At 47.0% G+C, this 18,083-nt stretch overlaps 1 protein-coding gene across 2 annotated transcripts; it reads right to left on the reverse strand.

Moving 5' to 3' along the window:
* Positions 1-1,059: 1,059 nt before the first annotated feature.
* Positions 1,060-14,376, reverse strand: LOC146664417 (hepatic leukemia factor-like). 2 transcript variants are annotated; one of them, XM_085417310.1, is made up of 4 exons: positions 14,027-14,376; positions 11,382-11,738; positions 5,342-5,556; positions 1,060-4,234 (listed from the first exon to the last, which is right to left on the reverse strand). In XM_085417310.1, the coding sequence occupies exons 1-4, from the start codon at positions 14,166-14,168 to the stop codon at positions 4,016-4,018; spliced, it is 933 nt and encodes a 310-aa protein (XP_085273436.1). In that variant the 5' UTR covers positions 14,169-14,376; the 3' UTR covers positions 1,060-4,015. The 2 variants fall into 2 exon arrangements, with proteins under 2 accessions (XP_085273436.1, XP_085273437.1); XM_085417311.1 differs by having other exon boundaries at positions 1,061-4,231.
* Between the last annotated feature and the right edge of the window lie 3,707 nt (positions 14,377-18,083).

Raw genomic sequence — 18,083 nt, forward strand, 5'->3', positions numbered from 1 at the left:
GCACATTTGAATAATAACTTTATTTGTATGAGACTGGATGAGTCATACAGGTTCAAATGAAGCATAAATCATCTTCTCTTCATCTTTTAGTACAAATACATCTGCTGATCAACAAGAACTCCAGAATATTCCGGCAACACAAAGAAAACTTCCATGTTTGCTTCTTGTATAAAAAAATCTATAAAAATAAATTAATATCCATCCATCCATTTGCTTCCGCTTATCCTTTTCAGGGTCGCTGGAGCCTATCCCAGCTGTCATAGGGCGAGAGGCGGGGTCCACCCTGGACAGGTCGCCAGTCTGTCGCAGGGCCAACACACAGGGACAGACAACCATTCACACTCACATTCACTCCCGCACTCACACCTATGGGCAGTTTGGATTCATCAGTTAACCTATGAATGAATAATTATGCTAAATTAGCTGAAGCATGAATAGACACATTTAGAAGTGAGGAAACCCTCTTCCTCTCTTTCTTTCTTCCTTTCCCATCCCCCGGTCATGTCTGTAATAACTTAAAATAAAATAAAATAAATAAATAATAGTAACAAAGGTTAATCAAATGGACCAATACGGGAAGGCCGTGATGATCCACGTGGTAAAGTAAATCCGTTGGGCATCTTTCTCAACGGGACAGGCAACAAAAGAAAGAAGAAGAAGAAGTGATGACTCAAACACTCAGATTACAGAGGACCAAAAGTGCCAAAATAAACAATAATATATAAATATTAAAAATAACTAAAGTTAAAAACAAAAGTTTCATTCTGTAGAACATAAAGTGAAATTCACATATTTAAACACTGATTTACTTTTTGGTCATTACTTATAATTTCCCTTCAATAATTTCCATTTAAAACATTTAACATTAACATTTGTATCCAGTCCTTTTTATTATTAATTATATTTAAACTTTAATCATTCCCAAAATTTAAAATTTAATATTTTTTATATTAGTAACTTTATTTTTTCATTTTAATTTTATTTTCACCCTTATTTTTTGTTTCTCTATTTATAAATTCTTTAAATTGTTTTGTTTATATTTTGATTATGTTTTTACTCATTAATTTTCTTATTACTTCTCCCTTCCCTTTTATGTTTGCTAAACTCTTATTTGTTCATTTTTTTTATTTATGTTTATTGACTGTCCTTTTTAAGGATTCGCTTTAGCTTTTATTTTGAAAGAGACCGAGGCAGAGAGCAGCACAGAGAGATGACAAAGATGTCAGGATATAAACCGGACCCGATCAACTCGCCCGTTCATCTGGTTTCTGCACCTGTCACTACAGACGGGGACAAAAGAAGCTCAACATGGATGGTATTTAAACTTGTATTTATTATTTTGATCATGAGAAACAGAAGCAAGGACAGAAAAGGTTTCTGTGAACAGAGAGTCAAACAGGAGGAGGCAGAAAGAGAAACCACAGCAAACGATAAAAAGGCAGAATACAAAAAAAAAGAAAAGAAAAGAGGGCTTCATGTTGGGGGGGGGTTACATTCCTCTGGGCCAAACACAGTCATGAAACTAAAGGGACCTGCCCAGGTGTGCTGAGGGTGGGGGAGAACAGGGTGAGACGCAAAATGAAGCTGGTAGGTTAATGCCCATGCATCGCATGCCCCGGCCGGGCACGCCACTGTAATAATATATATGTGTGATATACATACGCTTCAGATTTATGAAAGGATTTCCAAAATACACGGGAAATATCTACGTAGGAAAACAGACTGTACAAAACAAGAAGAATAACTCTGTATAAACATTAAACCCTGTCATGTGTATCAATATATCCTGTATACACTGTAGTCTTTTGGTCTGTAGTAAAGAGTACTGAAGTGAACCCACAGTATAAGACGACACCACGCACCCAAATATACATTCATGTCTCACTCGGCCACCGGGGGGCGTCGCTGAGCTACGTGGGAAACAAAAGTCAAAGTTCACGCCTGACGTCTATTGCACTCAAACGGAGCGAGTTTCCAAAAACACGGCGAAGAAGAGTCAGAGAAACTCGTACCGCGTCTCAGCTTATCGGGATGTTTATTTATAATCACCTTTTCTTTTTCTTTTTTTTTCTTATTTTAAAACAGGAACAAGAAAAACAACCAATCAGAAGTCAAGAAACTGTTTGGACTCTTCCGCTCACTTCCTGCTAGAGCAGCTTTGCATGATTTACACTTCAAAATAATCTTTACTTATCTTGTACCAGATCTGTTCATAACAAGCCACCTTAGCCCCGCCCATTCTAGGCAGGGTTCTTTCGATTGGCTGCCGCTGTAACGCTTATCAAACGTGGTAAAGTTTCAATTAATTACCTTAATACACGTTGACATTAAATCCATACGATCAGTCTTATGTTTGAAAACTGCCACAGCAGGCGTCAGCAGGCTTCCAGCAGCTGGCCAATCAGAAGAGAGGAGGCTTTTAAAGAGAGAGGAGCTGAAACTGGATCTAGTTCTCAGCTCCTCTCTCTCTGAACTGAACATGTTTAAAGATTATTAAAGCTCCAAGAATAAAAATATCGGAGGTGGAAACGAGCAGAAGAGGGAGTTGTTTAACGATAAAGTACCTGAAGAGTAAAGCTCTGACCGACAGCAGGTGTGCTAAATAATTTCATTTTTAAATTTGCTCTAAAACAAATTCAAACTTTCACAGAAAGACAAAAACATGACAGCTGAGCATTAATCAGCTGTCAGCACGGCTTGGTTTGAACACGTAACTTCAACGCGGCTTCATTCGTGCACAAAAAAGGTGATGGTAAAGTCGTGAAGATGAGAAGCAGGACAGTCGCTGCAGAAACCCCCACGCTCACCTCCATCTTCCTACATTTACCCGAAATAAGCAAGAGTGCGAGGCGAACCCTGGAAACACGCCGGATTAGATCTTATTTGAAGAAACAGAAAGAGAAGAGACGAAGATGATGCTGCCGCCAGAAAAGATATCTCCTTTTTATGGAATCAACCTTTCCAAACATTTACTGAACCAGGATGTGAAGACTGTGGCGATGAAGAACGTCTCGATCGGCACAGCAAGGAGCACTCTGATTTCAGGTTAGTTTTTACCGCTTTAAAGTTTCTTCTCATTTGAACCATTTTCTTAAAGTTTGTTCTTAATTTGTTTTTTATTGTTTTAAGATAAATTTAAGTGCATTTTATCTCTTTAATCTTGCTTGTTTTTCATTGGCGGAGCGCTCAGAGAAACCTGAAGCAGCTTTCCTATTGAACACAAACATGAACATGCTAAAGTGAAGGTCAAAGGTCAAAACATGCAGCCAGACCCTTTAAGTGACCGGACTGGCTGCTGAGCTCCCCTCACCCGCTAGGGGGCTCCAAAACCGCGCCCAACCGTGTCTGAACTCCCTGAAGACGCTTACCTCTGATTATCCTCACAAATATAAAAACATTTCCTGCTATAAAACTTTTGGCATTTTGGGCACTTGTTTAAAAAAGAGAAGTCAGGTTAAAGTTAGTGTGAATGTGAAACAGTGCTGAGGGCCCGACAGAAAAATTAACAGAGAGCAGGAGCTAAGAGGCAGGAGGCGGTACACATTCATTTACAGGTGTGTTCACACCTGCAGGGGGAGGAGCTGCCAGACACTGGGAGAGCAGGGGTCAGAGGTCAAGTGAGTGTTAGTGGAGTCCATGAGAAGAGTTCACAGGGCTGAAGACACGCCCCGACAGGTGTGTGTGTGTAAGAGTTCTGAGTAACGGGCTCGACTCAAACAGGAAGTCATGTGAAGCCAGCGCACGGGAAAAAAACAAAACTATAAATATGTTGCATCGTGTGTCATTTTACAGCACCAGTGTGGATTCATCCGCCGCTGAAAGTAGTCCCCAGCGAACGCGTTTTAAAACTGAACGTTTTGAGGCAGAATCAAAATCAGAGAGGAGGCGTGTCCTACGTGTTTCTGATCTGATTGGTCCACAGACTAACCTGCCGTGAGTCGAGCCCTTCGGAGCCGTGAGACGAGCTGGCTGGCGGTGTGTGTGTGAACTCTGTACATGTGTGTGTCCCGCGCCCTCACAGCGGCCCGTGCTGGGCCTCGTACTTGGCGAGGATATTCTTGGTGCGTCCGAGCTCTTTCCGCAGGTCGGCCACTTCCTGCCTCAGAGCAGAGTTCTCCTTCTCCAGGAAGCTGGCCCGGATGGCGATCTGGTTTTCCTTGAGGCGTCGGGCGTCCCGGGAGCGCTTAGCAGCTAAATTGTTCTTCCTGCGCCGGGCCCAGTATTTGTCATCCTGCTCGAAGAACAGCGGAAAACAGGAAGGATTACTTCAGAGAAAATAATAATCAGCTTTTTAGCACGTTCAAATTTTGCCTCCCTGAACCTCCCCTCACCCCCACCGCCGCCCCTCCCTGGGTCTGGTGCTACTGGAGGTTTCTTCCTGTTAAAAGGGAGTTTTTCCTTCCCACTGTCGCCGAGTACTCGCTCATACGGGGCCATCAGATTGTCAGGGTTTACTTTGCTGTATAAAGTCGTTGTCGCAGAAACTCACAAGAAATAAAAACCCCTAAAATTCTTCATATCAAACAAGGTGGTAAACTGTAATGACCTGCCTCCATCTCACTCTAATCCTGCATCCATGAATCCTCTCTGAGCTCCACGTTCAGCATCCTTCATCCAGCACAGCCGCCCTCCCTCCTCTGCACATGTGCAAGCCATCTCAGCCTCTCTGACTCTGATATTTCTGATCGTGACCACGTGAACGCCTCAAAGGTCGTGAGCACACAAAGCAGGAGGAAGCGTAAACGGTGAGTTTGGTGTGCTTATCTGAGTCCTTGTCTCTGTTTGAAGGACCGAGTGTGGATGACTAAACGCCGCGCACGTTTCCTCCTGCGCTCGCACACAGAGCCGTGTTTCATTTGAACAAATTAAAAGCCAAATCCTCTGAGCCCGACCTCACAGCAACGTCTCCGCTCCCTCATTCACACTAACATAAGCCTCTTAACCCCGAGACCTCTGCCAGCCAATAGGAGAGCAAGAAGCCAGCTCGTTCTGTCCCAGCATGCTGTGCAGCTTTAAGCCGCGCCGACTAATCAGCCCTAATGGATCTGCCGGCCTGCAGGCATTCACATCACATCCAGGAGAACCCGAGGACGAGTGCCTCTGCTGCTTCACTCAAACATCTGAACTCTGACCTGAGGCGCTTCGTCTCATGTAACCGATTCCACATAATCATATAACTCAGTCAAACTGAAGCGTTCTGACGATAAAACCTTTTCATTCACGCTGAACTTCTGCTGCTTATTATTCTCTAACCCTCTCTGAACACCGCCACCCTCAGGTCAGACTGGGAATTACAGCGAAATCTGAGCCGCTCATCGGGATAGAACCAACTCCAAGTTACCTTCATTTCGTCCGGGATGAAGACCTTTCGAGCCTTCTTGATCATCGGCTGCGGTTTCAGCTCCTCGACCGAGAACTTGCGCTTGCGCGGGTCGAAGATCTCCTGACCCGGGACGCTGGACAGAGCCAGGTCAGCTGGGTCGGGCTCAAAGCTGACGGGGACCTGGATGGAGTCTGGGTCGATGGGGCTGGAGGTGTTTCTGGAGTTTGAGAGGCCTGAAAGAGAAACAGAGGACGGTTCAGACTGGGGGTCATGTGACTAACGAGTAACACAGAGGGAGACACGAGCAGACAGTTTGACTCTCGTTTGACCTGTGAAAGAATCTAAGAATTAGATCAGCGGTCCCCAACCCCCGGGCCGGTCCGTGAGTCGTTTGGTACCGGGCCGCGAGAGTTGAGGCTCGGGTGTGAAATGTATGGTTTTCAGGGTTTTTATCGGTTTTCAGCGTTATTTTGTTATCGTTAACTCGGTTTTCCTGGGTCTTTTCACGTGTGTTATGGTAAATGGACTAGTTCTTATATAGCGCTTTTCCACTCTTCTGAGCACTCAAAGCGCTTTACACAACTTGTGCATTCACCCATTCACACCAGCACAGCTGACATTCACACACATTCATACTCCGATGGATGCATCGGAGAGCAATTTCGGGTTAGTATCTTGCCCAAGGATATTTGGCATGCAGACTAGGGGAAGCCGGGAATCGAACCACCAACCTTCCGATCAGTAGATGACCTGCTCTACCACCTGAGCTACAGCCACCCTGTATGAATAAATCTTCTTTTTTTGGTACCGGTACTGGTTTTATTTTGTTGTATTTATCCGCGACACCTTAAAGGCCGGTCCGTGAAAATATTGTCGGGCATAAACCGGTCCGTGGCGCAAAAAAGGTTGGGGACCGCTGAATTAGATGATGCTGCTTCATGTTCAGTTCCTCAGTCACACTGTGTCACCCATGACCCCCAATAACTAATGAAGTCTGTGGTGCTGGTGTAACTGACTGGGCTGATCAGACTCACTGGGTTCAAACTGGTCCTGAGGAGATGACACATTGACTCCATTTATGAAACCTGTAAGAAGAGTCACAGTGACAAACAGCTCCTGCTCGAGTGTGGTGAAGTGTAACAGCTTCACTTCCTGTTAGGAGTCATGTGACTGCAGATAACCAGAGGCAAAGGTTCTGAATATAACTCACTGCTTTCTTATCTGATGTGGGCGGGGCCTAAAGCCGACGGCTGCAGGTAAAACAGAGCAAGTGAAATATGAAGATGCAGCTGTAGCTACTCTTTACTATAGAACAGAGAGAGAACTCATAAACGTGTGTTTATGTCTGTGTCCAGGATTCTGAGCTGCAGTGTCGAGCTGTGGCCACCAGGTGGGGACAAACCGCCAGAGAGCAAGTATGCTGCAGCGATAGGCAGGAAATATTTCACCATAAAAATGGGGCTCGATGTGTTTGGTGGTGAGTGCTGATGCATTTCAGTCTCTGATGCTCAGCCGTGATCTGATAATCGCCTCGCTGTCTGCTCCGCGCTCTGTGGGCGAGCAGAGGAGCCGGGAAAAGTGGGCACATTAACCCGGTGAAAATAGGAAAAAATGAGAATACATAACAGCGAGCTCCCTTTGATGAGGAGATGAGTGCAGAGGATGGAGGAAGAGCTCAGAGCGATCACGTCTTCTCTGCACACGACAAAGTTTCAGCCTCCTCAGTTACAGTTCTTCTTCTTTTATCCGACGTTTCTGTTGTTGTGATAAAAATGTTCAGCAGGTTGAAGCTCCTTCAGTTTCCTTTTCTTCCTTTTCCACAGCTTCATCAGGAAAACTGTCAGCCTCAACAGAGCCGCACCTGAAATCCTGCTCAGCTTCATTAGCACGATAACAAAAGCTCCGTCTTACTCACAGGTGAAGAAAAATAATAATGTTATCACCTGTCGGTACGGAAGCCTATTTATGCCACAGAAAGCTTTAAAATATATCTACATGTAAAAAGGTTTGGATTTTAAAAAGAGAGATTACAGAAGCTGTGATTAAAACTGTTTTACTTTTTCCAACGTAAACTCAGATTAAATCCGGTTAAATTAAGAACTTTTTATTCTGAGTTTGTGGTTTTAAGAGCTGATCTGAGGGCAACAGAAACAAACAGGATCAGGACCTCAGCTGTCTGTTACTGAATGTTTAGCTTCAGTGTTTTAATATGAAACTTAACCTCTCAATATAACTCCACGCCTCAGACAAACCCACTGTGGATCTGTCACACAGCCTTTCATCTTTTCTTGGTATTTTTTGCTGCTGCTAACAAACTTCTGTTAAACAGAGAGAACCTCTCAGCTCGGGATCAAGAAGACGCCCGGCGTGCTCGTGCAACAGCCGCCAACACTGAGCCGCCATTTTCTGAAGATCTGACGGTTTGATTAATGAAGCGGTGGCGGCGCCTCAACCCTCAACGAGTGAAGGTCCAACACCCCCCACCGGCAACCCACCTGCCTCAGCAGCACTTCTTGGAAGAGGCTGTTTGTTTTTCCTCTCCAGCTGGTCAGAGAGTGTGTGTGTGTGTGAGAGTGTGAGTGTGTGTGTGTGTAACGAGCAGAGCCAGATAGAAACCTGGACTTATCCGATGCTCTGATCCTCCACATTTAACCTGTTTCAAGCTGGACCTGTTGACCCTGTGGAGGGTCTCACCTGGCTCAGACCACGTGCAGCCCTCCGTGCTTCTTTACCTGCCCTGACGGGGGTGGGGCACTTACAGAAATGAAGCCGGCGCTTGGATGATCCTCATCAGACGGTGTACGTGCGCTTGCTCGCATCGCTCTGATTAAATTGAAAGCGAGCAGCAGCTCCAGCGATCAGCCAAACAGCCCCAAAGAGCAGCTGCTGCAGATGGGGGGGGCTCACTGCCTCAAAGGTGACGCTGACAGGACGCGCTGACACGTGCGCGAGCCTCCGTAGCCACTCTCTAGACAGTTTGATTAACGCATCACATGGATGGGCTCAATTTACTCCGAGGCCGCCGCCTTTCACCCGCCGTCATAACAGGACAACCAAACCTGCACTTCCTCTGACATCCAGCAGAGGCAGCAGCGAGTTGGTGTCATAACAAACACATTTACAGTCAGATACATGAACTGTTTGGTCACCTATAAAGTTTGCATTATTGGGGGCGTGGCCTCTTTGACTGACAGGTGGATGGTGACACAGGTGGCTGTAGCTGTTAGCTTCACCTGAACTGCACTTGCTCAGGTACACTTTCTGCTTTTTGGCTTCTTTTGTCCTTTGACCTTCTCTAAAAGCTAAAACATGTTTGTCTGGACGGCAGACGAAGGCTGGGGGGTTTTAGTGAAACTGAAAGTTCTCGGATGATTTCTGAAATGCTCGGCAGCAGCTGCAGGTCAAAGCTTTGAGGCGACTCCACCCGACGGGCAGGATGAGGATGTTTGCACTGCTCCTCCTCCTCCCTGTTTGTTTTCCACTGAACCCTGCGTGACCCTGCTGGTTCCTGCTTCCTTATCTGCTGCACAGTCACCAGGCCAAGCGGGAATACAAATATGCCAGATTATGCCACAGATTACGCTGCTATTTTGAGACAGAGCCCCAGATTAGCGCCGGCCGAGGAGAAGCTGCGGGGTGCAAGAAAGAGTGAAACCTTACGAGCCGGCGTCATCAGCGCTGCCAGCTGTTTATGCTGGCGTGTTTTGGCGTGAACAGTCTCAAACTTCCAAGTCTTCATTTACCATTTGAGCGGAAACTTGAACCGTGCGGGCGCCGGCGGGTCACGTGTTTGTCATTTCCACGCTGTTCTCGTCTCCTTTGCTCCTGATACCTCCTCATCAATTCTGCCTTTCACCACAGAGAAAAACACAGCAAACCGCAGACCGTCCTCATCGCCAAGGCAGAGTCGGCTCATCAGGTGGGCGGCTGTGCAAAGGTGAGAAGAGCTCAGGTGTTTTTGGTCGAGAGGTCACATGTGACCTCCCAAGTGAGAGAATTCGCTCACGAGGAAAACTCAGAAGTGTTAGATTCATGCCGCGAGGTCAGACTTCCTCTTCAAGAAAACAAGCGCCTCTGACAGCACAGACATGTGACCCCGCGTGTCTGTGTGCGCGAGTGTGTGTGTGTGTGTGTGCACGTGTGTGTGTGTGTGGTGGACATGAAATGAGATCACTGGTTCAAGTACATACTGTTCCCAGCAGCAGAAGCAGGCTGGGCGACTCCCACTTCCAAACATGTGCTTACATTCACATCCACTAATAATCCTCACACACGCACACACACACACATGCACACACACATGCACACACACACTTGCACACACACACACACACACACATGCACACACACACACACACACACACACACACACACACACACACATGCACACACACACACATGCACACATGCACACATGCACACACACACACACACACATGCACACACACACACATGCACACATGCACACACGCACACACACACACATGCACACACACATGCACACACACACTTGCACACACACACACACACACATGCACACACACACACACACACACACACACACACACACACATGCACACACACACACATGCACACATGCACACACACATGCACACACACATACACACACACTTGCACACACACATGCACACACACATACACACACACTTGCACACACACATGCACACACACATACACACACACATGCACACACACATGCACACACACATGCACACGCACACATGCACACACACATGCACACACACATGCACACGCACACATGCACACACACATGCACACACACATGCACACACACATGCACACACACACATGCACACGCACACATGCACACACACATGCACACACACATGCACACACACATACACACACACACGCACACACAGGTTTGTTTTCATTGAGCTGCAGTTCTAATCAAACTCAGTAATGTTGATGCTGCTGGGAGAGTTTTTGTGCTTTCAAAGCATCCAAAGCTCGACGCTGATGGGTTCTTTGGTTAAAACCTCAAACAAACAACATTTATGTTTTGAATCTGGGAACTTTATTCTTACAAAGTTTTTTTCATGCAAATCTCAGCTCGGCCTAAATGTCAGCGATGTTTCTCCTCCACAAGCTTCAGATTGTAATCCAACTTTTACGCTCAGCGTCACGTGACGTTCTCTGGCCCGAGCGGAGCACACAAAACATCCACTGGAGGATTTTCAATCATTTTAAATGACTTTAAAGGCTTGTAAGATGTTTTAGTTCCAAAATCAAAGAAGAAGAAGAAGAGAGCATCACCAGCACGAGCTGGTCTACTTTAAGCTCATTCATTTCATTTCCTCAACAAACAGCGACCCCGCCCCACGGTCGAGGGCGTCTGCCGTCTCAAAGGGACAAACGCCTCTGATTTGTTTTCAGTGCGAGACGGAGACGGAGCGGCTCAGTGACGGTGGGTCTTTGTTCTGCTGCTGAGGGAGGAAGCACCTCTGAGTTTGACTGTTTTCACCATCTCAGCCTGTTCAGGATCATGTGGTCACTTCTACGTGTTGATGTTCCTCCTCTCTGTGATATTTCTAGTGACCTTCTTCAAAGAGGCGTCACAGGATTGGTAACTATCTCTTATCTCATATCTTGGTCAAACTTCTAAAAACATCCAGAAACTGCACTTTAATGCTGATGAAACTTTTATATAAGAGGATCATCTGAAGAGTGTAAATGTGCTGCTGTGATTCGTCAGCACTGGCCTGGTTCTTACCTCATGATGGTTCTTCAGTCTTTGTAAACAGTTTATTATCCTCCAGACAGATACTTTATTCATCCCCGGCTGCATATCCACAATATATATATAAATATATCTTTTTTAGAGTGCTTCAAGGATCCATACTGGGCTCTGCATTATTCCTGGTTTAAATTCCCATAATTCACTGCTATGCTGATGACACTGTGCTGTACCTGCACCAGGTAATACTCTGGTAATAACCACAGTGATTCATTTGAACAGCTGCATGTGTTAAAAACAAAGTCATAAAGTTAATGAAACCAGGTGTGCTGGTGTTACCTGCTGCTGCCGGGCTGCCGTGCAGGCAGTTCGGGGAGACGACAGTCGTGTGCACAGAGGCGGAGGCGTGGTTGCTAAGGTCAATCACTGAGGGTGCTGGCGTGGGAGGGGCTGGTGTCATGATTGGCGGCTGGCGTGGTGGAGCGTGTGGTGGGTGGTGGTCGTGGTGGTGATGGGAGGGGCTGGAGGGGATCCCGTTCTCAGACAGAAACTCCTCCAGGTCCATGTACTCCAGCTGAAAGGTGTCTCCATCGTAGGGGAGGGTTTTGTCCCACAGCGTGGGGCCCAGGAAGGCCGACTGGGGGGCGCTGCGCTCTTCTTCTAGGTTTTTCTCCTTCTCGTGCTCTTTGCTGAAAGCTGCACAAGAACATGGAGAGAGTGAATCAGTGACAGTGACCAACTTTTAGAGGTTTACGGTACAGAGCAAAGGTCTGCACTAAAAAAAAGCACCAGGAGAGAACTGTGGGATCATCTCACAGACGACTGCTCAGAAGAAGATCCAAAGGAGAACCTGGAGATCCTCACAGAGATGACAGAGAGCTGCTCAGAGACTGAAGGATAAATGTGCTCAAGCTTTCTAATGTTCAACAAACTGTGCTTCAGTGCTGTATTTCAGTAAACCTGCTCCTCATATTCTGTGAAATACAAAGAAACGAGGAGCAGATCGAGGCTATAAATACGAAGAGCAACTGCTGCTCTCAGCATTAGTCACTCTGTGAAGGTGGTCTCTGGAGCTATAAAAAGATATTTTGGGTTAATCTCTGTGAGCTGGTAGCTGCTGCTTGGTGTTCCACCTTTAAAGCTTTCTGGTATTGATGAAATGACTGAGAACCGTCAAACACATCTGAATTCATTTTAGGATGTTTGCTATGACAGGAAGCTGAACTCTGACTCTTCTTTCAGCTCGACCGCAGCAGATTGTACCTGAACGTTTTCTAATCTCCCGCTTCAGGATGTTTTCCTGCTGCTAACATGACTCTCGTCTTATTTACCACAAACGATGGTGAAGGTTTGGTCAGGTTTGAACATAAGAACTGCTTTGTCTGATTACAAGGAAGTCGTTATCAAATATCACAGAGCTTTGTTGACCCGTCCACCACCCTGGCATCAGCACCCTGCTCTTCAGAGGCTGGTGTGGAACCAATTTTACTAAAGTTGCACTCACTGAAGTCACAAGTGAGAGTTACCGCTAACTGTGCATCAGGTTAACTCAGCATAACACAACATGGAAAAACGATTACGTGTTTTTAGGCATCTGAACAAAGAAAGTGTTTCGAGGGGATAAACTGAAGCAAAATGACTGCACAGCTCTGGCATGAACACCTGAGATTTACCCAAACATCCCTCAAAGACCTCTGAGAGCTTGAAAAACTAAAGCTAAACTTTTTTTCATGTGAACTTCAACAAAAAGTAGAAATCTGAGTCATCGTTCATGGTGTTTCAGGTCATCATTTAAAAAACCTCCAAACAGGAAAAGGTGATGCAGATATAATGACGGGGAAGCTGTACTTACTTCATCGCCCTCGCAGCCTGACACGTCTCCAGAGCAAAAACTTGTTTAGCAGGCTCAGACCGCCAAGGTCAGGATGGTTCAGCGTGACCACAAGAAACCAAACACGGGCGAGACGGCAGCCTCAAACCCCCAAATACTCCGAACTCTGGCGGCCTGAACCAGCAGCTGCACGACGCTCTCAATAAAGTCCTTGTTATTAACCGAGAGGGTGGATAAAGTCCAATCACGGACACACACAAAGCCCAACAGAGTCCATCAGGACGAGCACACATAGGTGACTCATTACCTGAGCTTCAGTAATAACTTAATAAAACATCTGAGATGTGAAGAAACAAGAAAACTGAGCTCTGGAATATTTTCTTCTGTGTCTTTATATTAAAGGACGCTTCCAACATGGATTCTAATCGGAATCAAAAGTGTCAGGTAAATCTGGAGGTCATGACGTCGATTAAAGGACAATGATCACTGATCGGAGCTCACGTCTACACCTGACGATACAAACTCATAAACATGTTATAAACATCACGTACAGGCCAGAGGAACAGGACCTGTGTGCAGTGACAGGAGACGTGTCTCACGGCGCGTTCACATATTTGACTTTCGGGCAGCTGGCTGCAGAAAAGAAGCATCTGAAGGAGAATATCGATATTTTCCGATCACTCTTTGAATTATGAACGATCAGCCCGAGCCGGGTAACATTCAGACGCTTGTTGTGCAACATGAAAAACAGAAGTTCACAGCTGGGCGCAGCACGGGGCCGCTTTCCTGAAATCCTCCAAAAATGACACAGAGTCTGGTTGGCAGAATCGTCCCCGGTTCCTCGCGGGGAATTTGCACTTGTGACCTCCGTGTTTGCGAACTGCTCTGCGTGAGAAGCGAGTCTGACACACACCTCAAACTAAATTATTGCCCCACACACAGGCAGAGGTGTGTTTGCAGGTGCTTGTTTGTCACGGTGCGCGTGTGACCTCGGCAGACACGGACTCTTCTTTCTTCTCCTGCTGTGGAAACTTTGCTGCTGACGCACAGTTTAAATGTGACACACACACACACACACACACACACACACACACACACACACACACACACACACACACACACACACACACACACACACACACACACACTTCACCTTCGTGCTGCAGCGGCAGCTTCACTGGGTTCTCCAGCAGCGACTTGAGCACTCCGTGCGTGGCCATGGGCAGGAAGCCCGGGCTGAGCGGGGTGAGCGGGCCGGGGTGTCGGGAAATCTTCTCCATCACGCCTCCTTGCATCGGGACTTCAGTCTGGGAAACGAGCCGAGCAGAGCCGCAGGTGTGACACGGTAAGGTGAGCGCTGTCCTCGCGTTGTGGCCTCACGTCCACGCGGAAAGGAATCCTTTCAGAATAAAAGTTGCTGCTCTCAGCACACACGACCTGCTGCGTGCGCGTGCGGCGGTGCCTGACCGGGCTGCGGACCGAGCACCGAGTCCATGTGTGAGAACGGAGGACTGCTGACGTCAGAGCTGGAGCCATAACCCCGCCCCGCTCTCTCTCTCTCTCACACACACACCTTTGCTGAGCGTACTGCGCATGCTTCCTGCGCAGCGACAGCTTCATGGTGAGAGTGTTTTCCCTGTTGGAAGTGAAGTGAAAAATCTCTGTGATTTTCTGAAACCTGTGGAAAGTTTTTGCTCTGAAGGTGAAAAAAGAGGGCGTGGTCGGAGCTGAGGTTCACCTGAGGACTTAGGCTGAAAGCAGCTCACTGTCCTACAGTGAGTTCACCCTCAGTGAACTACAAGGCGCCCTGTAGGTTTAAGAGAGGTGAAACCTGTAATGCTGCTGATGTAATAGTTTTCCTCTTATTTTGCGGTCGCCGACAGCACGGCGACATCCAGCCGACCGCCTGAGTTATGCCTCAGCGGGAAATCTACGTTTAAACTTCTGACCTAACCACAAACCGCTCCTAACACTTCCACGTCACATGAAATTCACATCGTAGCTACGGGTCAGGTGGACGCAGCCCGCAACGACGCCGAATGGCGAGGATGAGATGAGAGAGAGCTTTTATTTGTCAGTTGCAGTTGCCCACACCCGAGATGACAGACCTTGCCAACCGTACATACAATACACAAACATCACATTGGGGAGACAGGTCAGGCTAGGTAGCGAGGAAAAAACCCATCAAAAAGTGTAACACAAAGGATAATCCAGGAATGCACAGATATCATCACACGTAACAGAATACAACACAGACAAGCAACATGGGAGAATATTCCAGTGTGTAGTGTGTGTGCGATCAGTGTTGATTCTTGGATGTTTATCGGTTCAGTTCTTGTTTTGTTCAGTGTTTCCTGCTTCATTTTACTTCCTGTTCCGTATCATCCCTGAGTCGCGCTCATGTGGGCAGCATTTCTGTCTGTTTCTTTCCATTAACGCTCATTCTGAGCAAGCTGCGTCTGGTTGATCTCTTAATGTTTCTGATCTGCAGACTAAACATCCAGAAACTTCCAGGAACAACCAAACCCTGAAAGTGTTTTTGTCTCTCGTGGAGTTTAAACTTCTCTCTGCTCTCAGCAGTTAAACCTTCGTGATCTGCAGACGTGCTGACATTTTATCTCTGAAACCTTCATTCAGGCCTTTTTATTCTTGTGAAATCTGCTTCCTTTAAAATTCACACACACACACACACACACACACACACACACACACACACACACACACACACAGCCTGCAGAGGTATGCTGGGTCACGTGAGTGGGCCGGCTTGACCTACTTTTGTCCAATGAGAGCCCGCCGTGTCCCGCTCTTCTCCCCCTCCTCCCCGCCCCTCTGTGGCTCAGTCACGTGGAACCTGGCGTGCTTCAGACAGGGAAAAACAAACGCAACCCAAGGAGGAGACAAGATGAGGGAGGGAGGAAGGAAATGAGGAAGCAGAGAGAGTTTAAGACATTAAAAATGTCAGATGAAACGTTTCAGTGAGGGAAACGTCTCCGGACTCAAACCTGCAAACACGTAATGAGCTTCAGTGATATATGTGACGGTGAGGTGTTTGGAGAAGCAGGGTCGCTCAGGGCTCCGCACTGATTGGTTCAGGTTTGAAGAACACGATTGCTCCGCTCAGACCTGCAGACCCCTCACACAGGTCCCTGCTCCAACCAGGCTGCAGCTTCAGAGCCCAGACCTAAACCCTGAACACCCTTCTGTCACTTTATTCACGCAGCTTTAACACAGCTTCATGTCTGTCTGTGGATGGTTAGGTGTGGGTGGAACGAAGGAAGGAAGTGAGAAAGGAAGAATGGAGGGAGGGAAGGAAAAGAGGAGAGCAGATTCTTCTTCAGAGGAGATGAAAAAAGAGATGAGACGAGCAAAAGAGGACAGTCGTGGCACATGTAGGGACATCTCGAAAGAGTAGGACTGTTCTTGTCGTCAAAGGAGCTTGCAAAGAAAAGCGTCTGGACTTCTTTAAGTTGCTTGAAGACACAGTTTCACACCTTGGCCCAGATGATTAGAGGATCATCAGGGGGTCCTTTTGTCCCTCTGTGGGGGGACGCTCCCACTAGGTTTATATCTGGGACTCTCCACCATTTGACCTTAGAACTGAAGAAGCTTCTCGGATGAGAGGTGAAACGTCTTCAAGCAACTTAAAGAAGTCCAGACGCTTTTCTGTCCGAGCTCCTTAGACTACGATGAGCTGGATGACTGAGAACCTTCACAGACAAAGGACTGTTCTTCCTCCCCACTGTTGCCAGCTGGTGCCCATAGGGAGTCAGTGTTGTGGTTTCTCTCTGACCACCATGAACAGCATCAGAAAGTGATTTCTTGTGTCCTGGACTTTGGAGCCTCGTGAGGCCTGATCTGATGTGAAGCTCATCTAACATGCAGCCATATGTGACGGTGGACAGAAACAAACAACAAACCCCTCTCAGCCTCGCTCTCATTAAAAGCTCCTAGCAACAGCGTTTTTTAAAGGATGGGGATGTTGTGATGACCTTTTTGAGAGGAAAGTAGGGCAGCGGCGAGACACGCCTGCTTCAGAGCGGGGACTGGGCCAAACACGGTTCTGACTCATCCCGTTAACACGCACGCTGCACCTGTGAGCGCCTCGCTAACACACCTGCTGAGGACACCTTCAGGCTGCATATTAAGGCTGTATCCCAATTCAGGGTCTGCAGCCTTAAAGTACGCAGCCTTAACGATCCTCAAGGGCCGCGTACTCAAAGACCGCTAAGGCCGGAAGTGCGAGGCTTGTGAAATGGGACGGTCTAGCCTCCGTCGCGCTGCCTAGGTTGCCTAGCAACCATGATACTAACAGCTGGAAACGTGTCATACAGCTGTGTTTGACAGAAATGAAGGAGAAAATCTTTTGTTCATCTGTTTGTTTGTTTCTACATGAGCTTTGATCATTCTCTGTGAGATTAAGCTCAGCTATTGAACGGCGTATATTTTAAAGTAAAGGCTTTAAAACCAAGTTAGTACAAACGTCACTAATGTCACATAACTTTGCCGACATGTGGCCAACAGTAATGTTTAATGTTCTTCGTTATTAAACATTTGCACATAAATAAGTGACATCATATTCAGTACTTACTTAAAGTTTAAAGTTTACTCTTCGGGCGCCCCTCATCTGCCGTTTTTTTTCGGCAAAATTATCCACACCCACCGCCGCGCTATGCATTCTGGGATATATTGGGCCACGAAGTCTGCACTGCTACAGCCTTAAAATTCAGGGAAATGAAGGACGCATTTGAGGGCTGCATTTCGAGCAGCCTTCGAATTGGGACAGCCTTCGTCGCGTCGCTGTGACGTAATCGGCCTTAAAATGCGGCCTTTAAGGCTGCAGACCCTGGATTGGGATACAGCCAATGACTACGTTCACACTGGCCCGGATAGATTTGAAAACGGCGTTTTCGTCTGAAAACGCTCCGCGTCCACACTAGTTGTGCGTCCACATTGAAACGTCTGAAAACGCTTACGTTCCAGTTCTCCGCATGCGTTATTTACTTTCCGGCAAAATGTCGAGGAAAAGCAGCAAGTTTTTTAAATGGACTAACAATGAGGTGGAGTTGTTGCTACGAGTAACACAAAAGTACAAAGTTGCAAACGTGAGTGAGAATTAAATAATTTGAAGAAAAGCTCTCTGGAGCATGTACAGGACAGTACTGCAGAGGGTCATCAACACAGCCCAGAAGATCACTGGCTGCTCTCTG

This window comes from Rhamphochromis longiceps, linkage group LG8 (assembly GCF_057381845.1).
Source record: "Rhamphochromis longiceps isolate RC_006_pf linkage group LG8, R_longiceps_female_GT1.1, whole genome shotgun sequence".
NCBI classification, from domain to species: domain Eukaryota; kingdom Metazoa; phylum Chordata; class Actinopteri; order Cichliformes; family Cichlidae; genus Rhamphochromis; species Rhamphochromis longiceps.

What these genes read in the sequence shown, in the direction of transcription:
- LOC146664417 (XM_085417310.1), bottom strand. Translation starts at nt 14,168, where the DNA reads ATGCAAGGAGGCGTGATGGAGAAGATTTCCCGACACCCCGGCCCGCTC. An exon ending in GCTGCCGCTGCAGCACGAAG is followed by an intron (nt 11,739 to 14,026) that starts GTGAAGTGTGTG and finishes GTTCTTGTGCAG; the next exon opens with CTTTCAGCAAAGAGCACGAG. An exon ending in TCATCCCGGACGAAATGAAG is followed by an intron (nt 4,235 to 5,341) that starts GTAACTTGGAGT and finishes CTGTTCTTCGAG; the next exon opens with CAGGATGACAAATACTGGGC.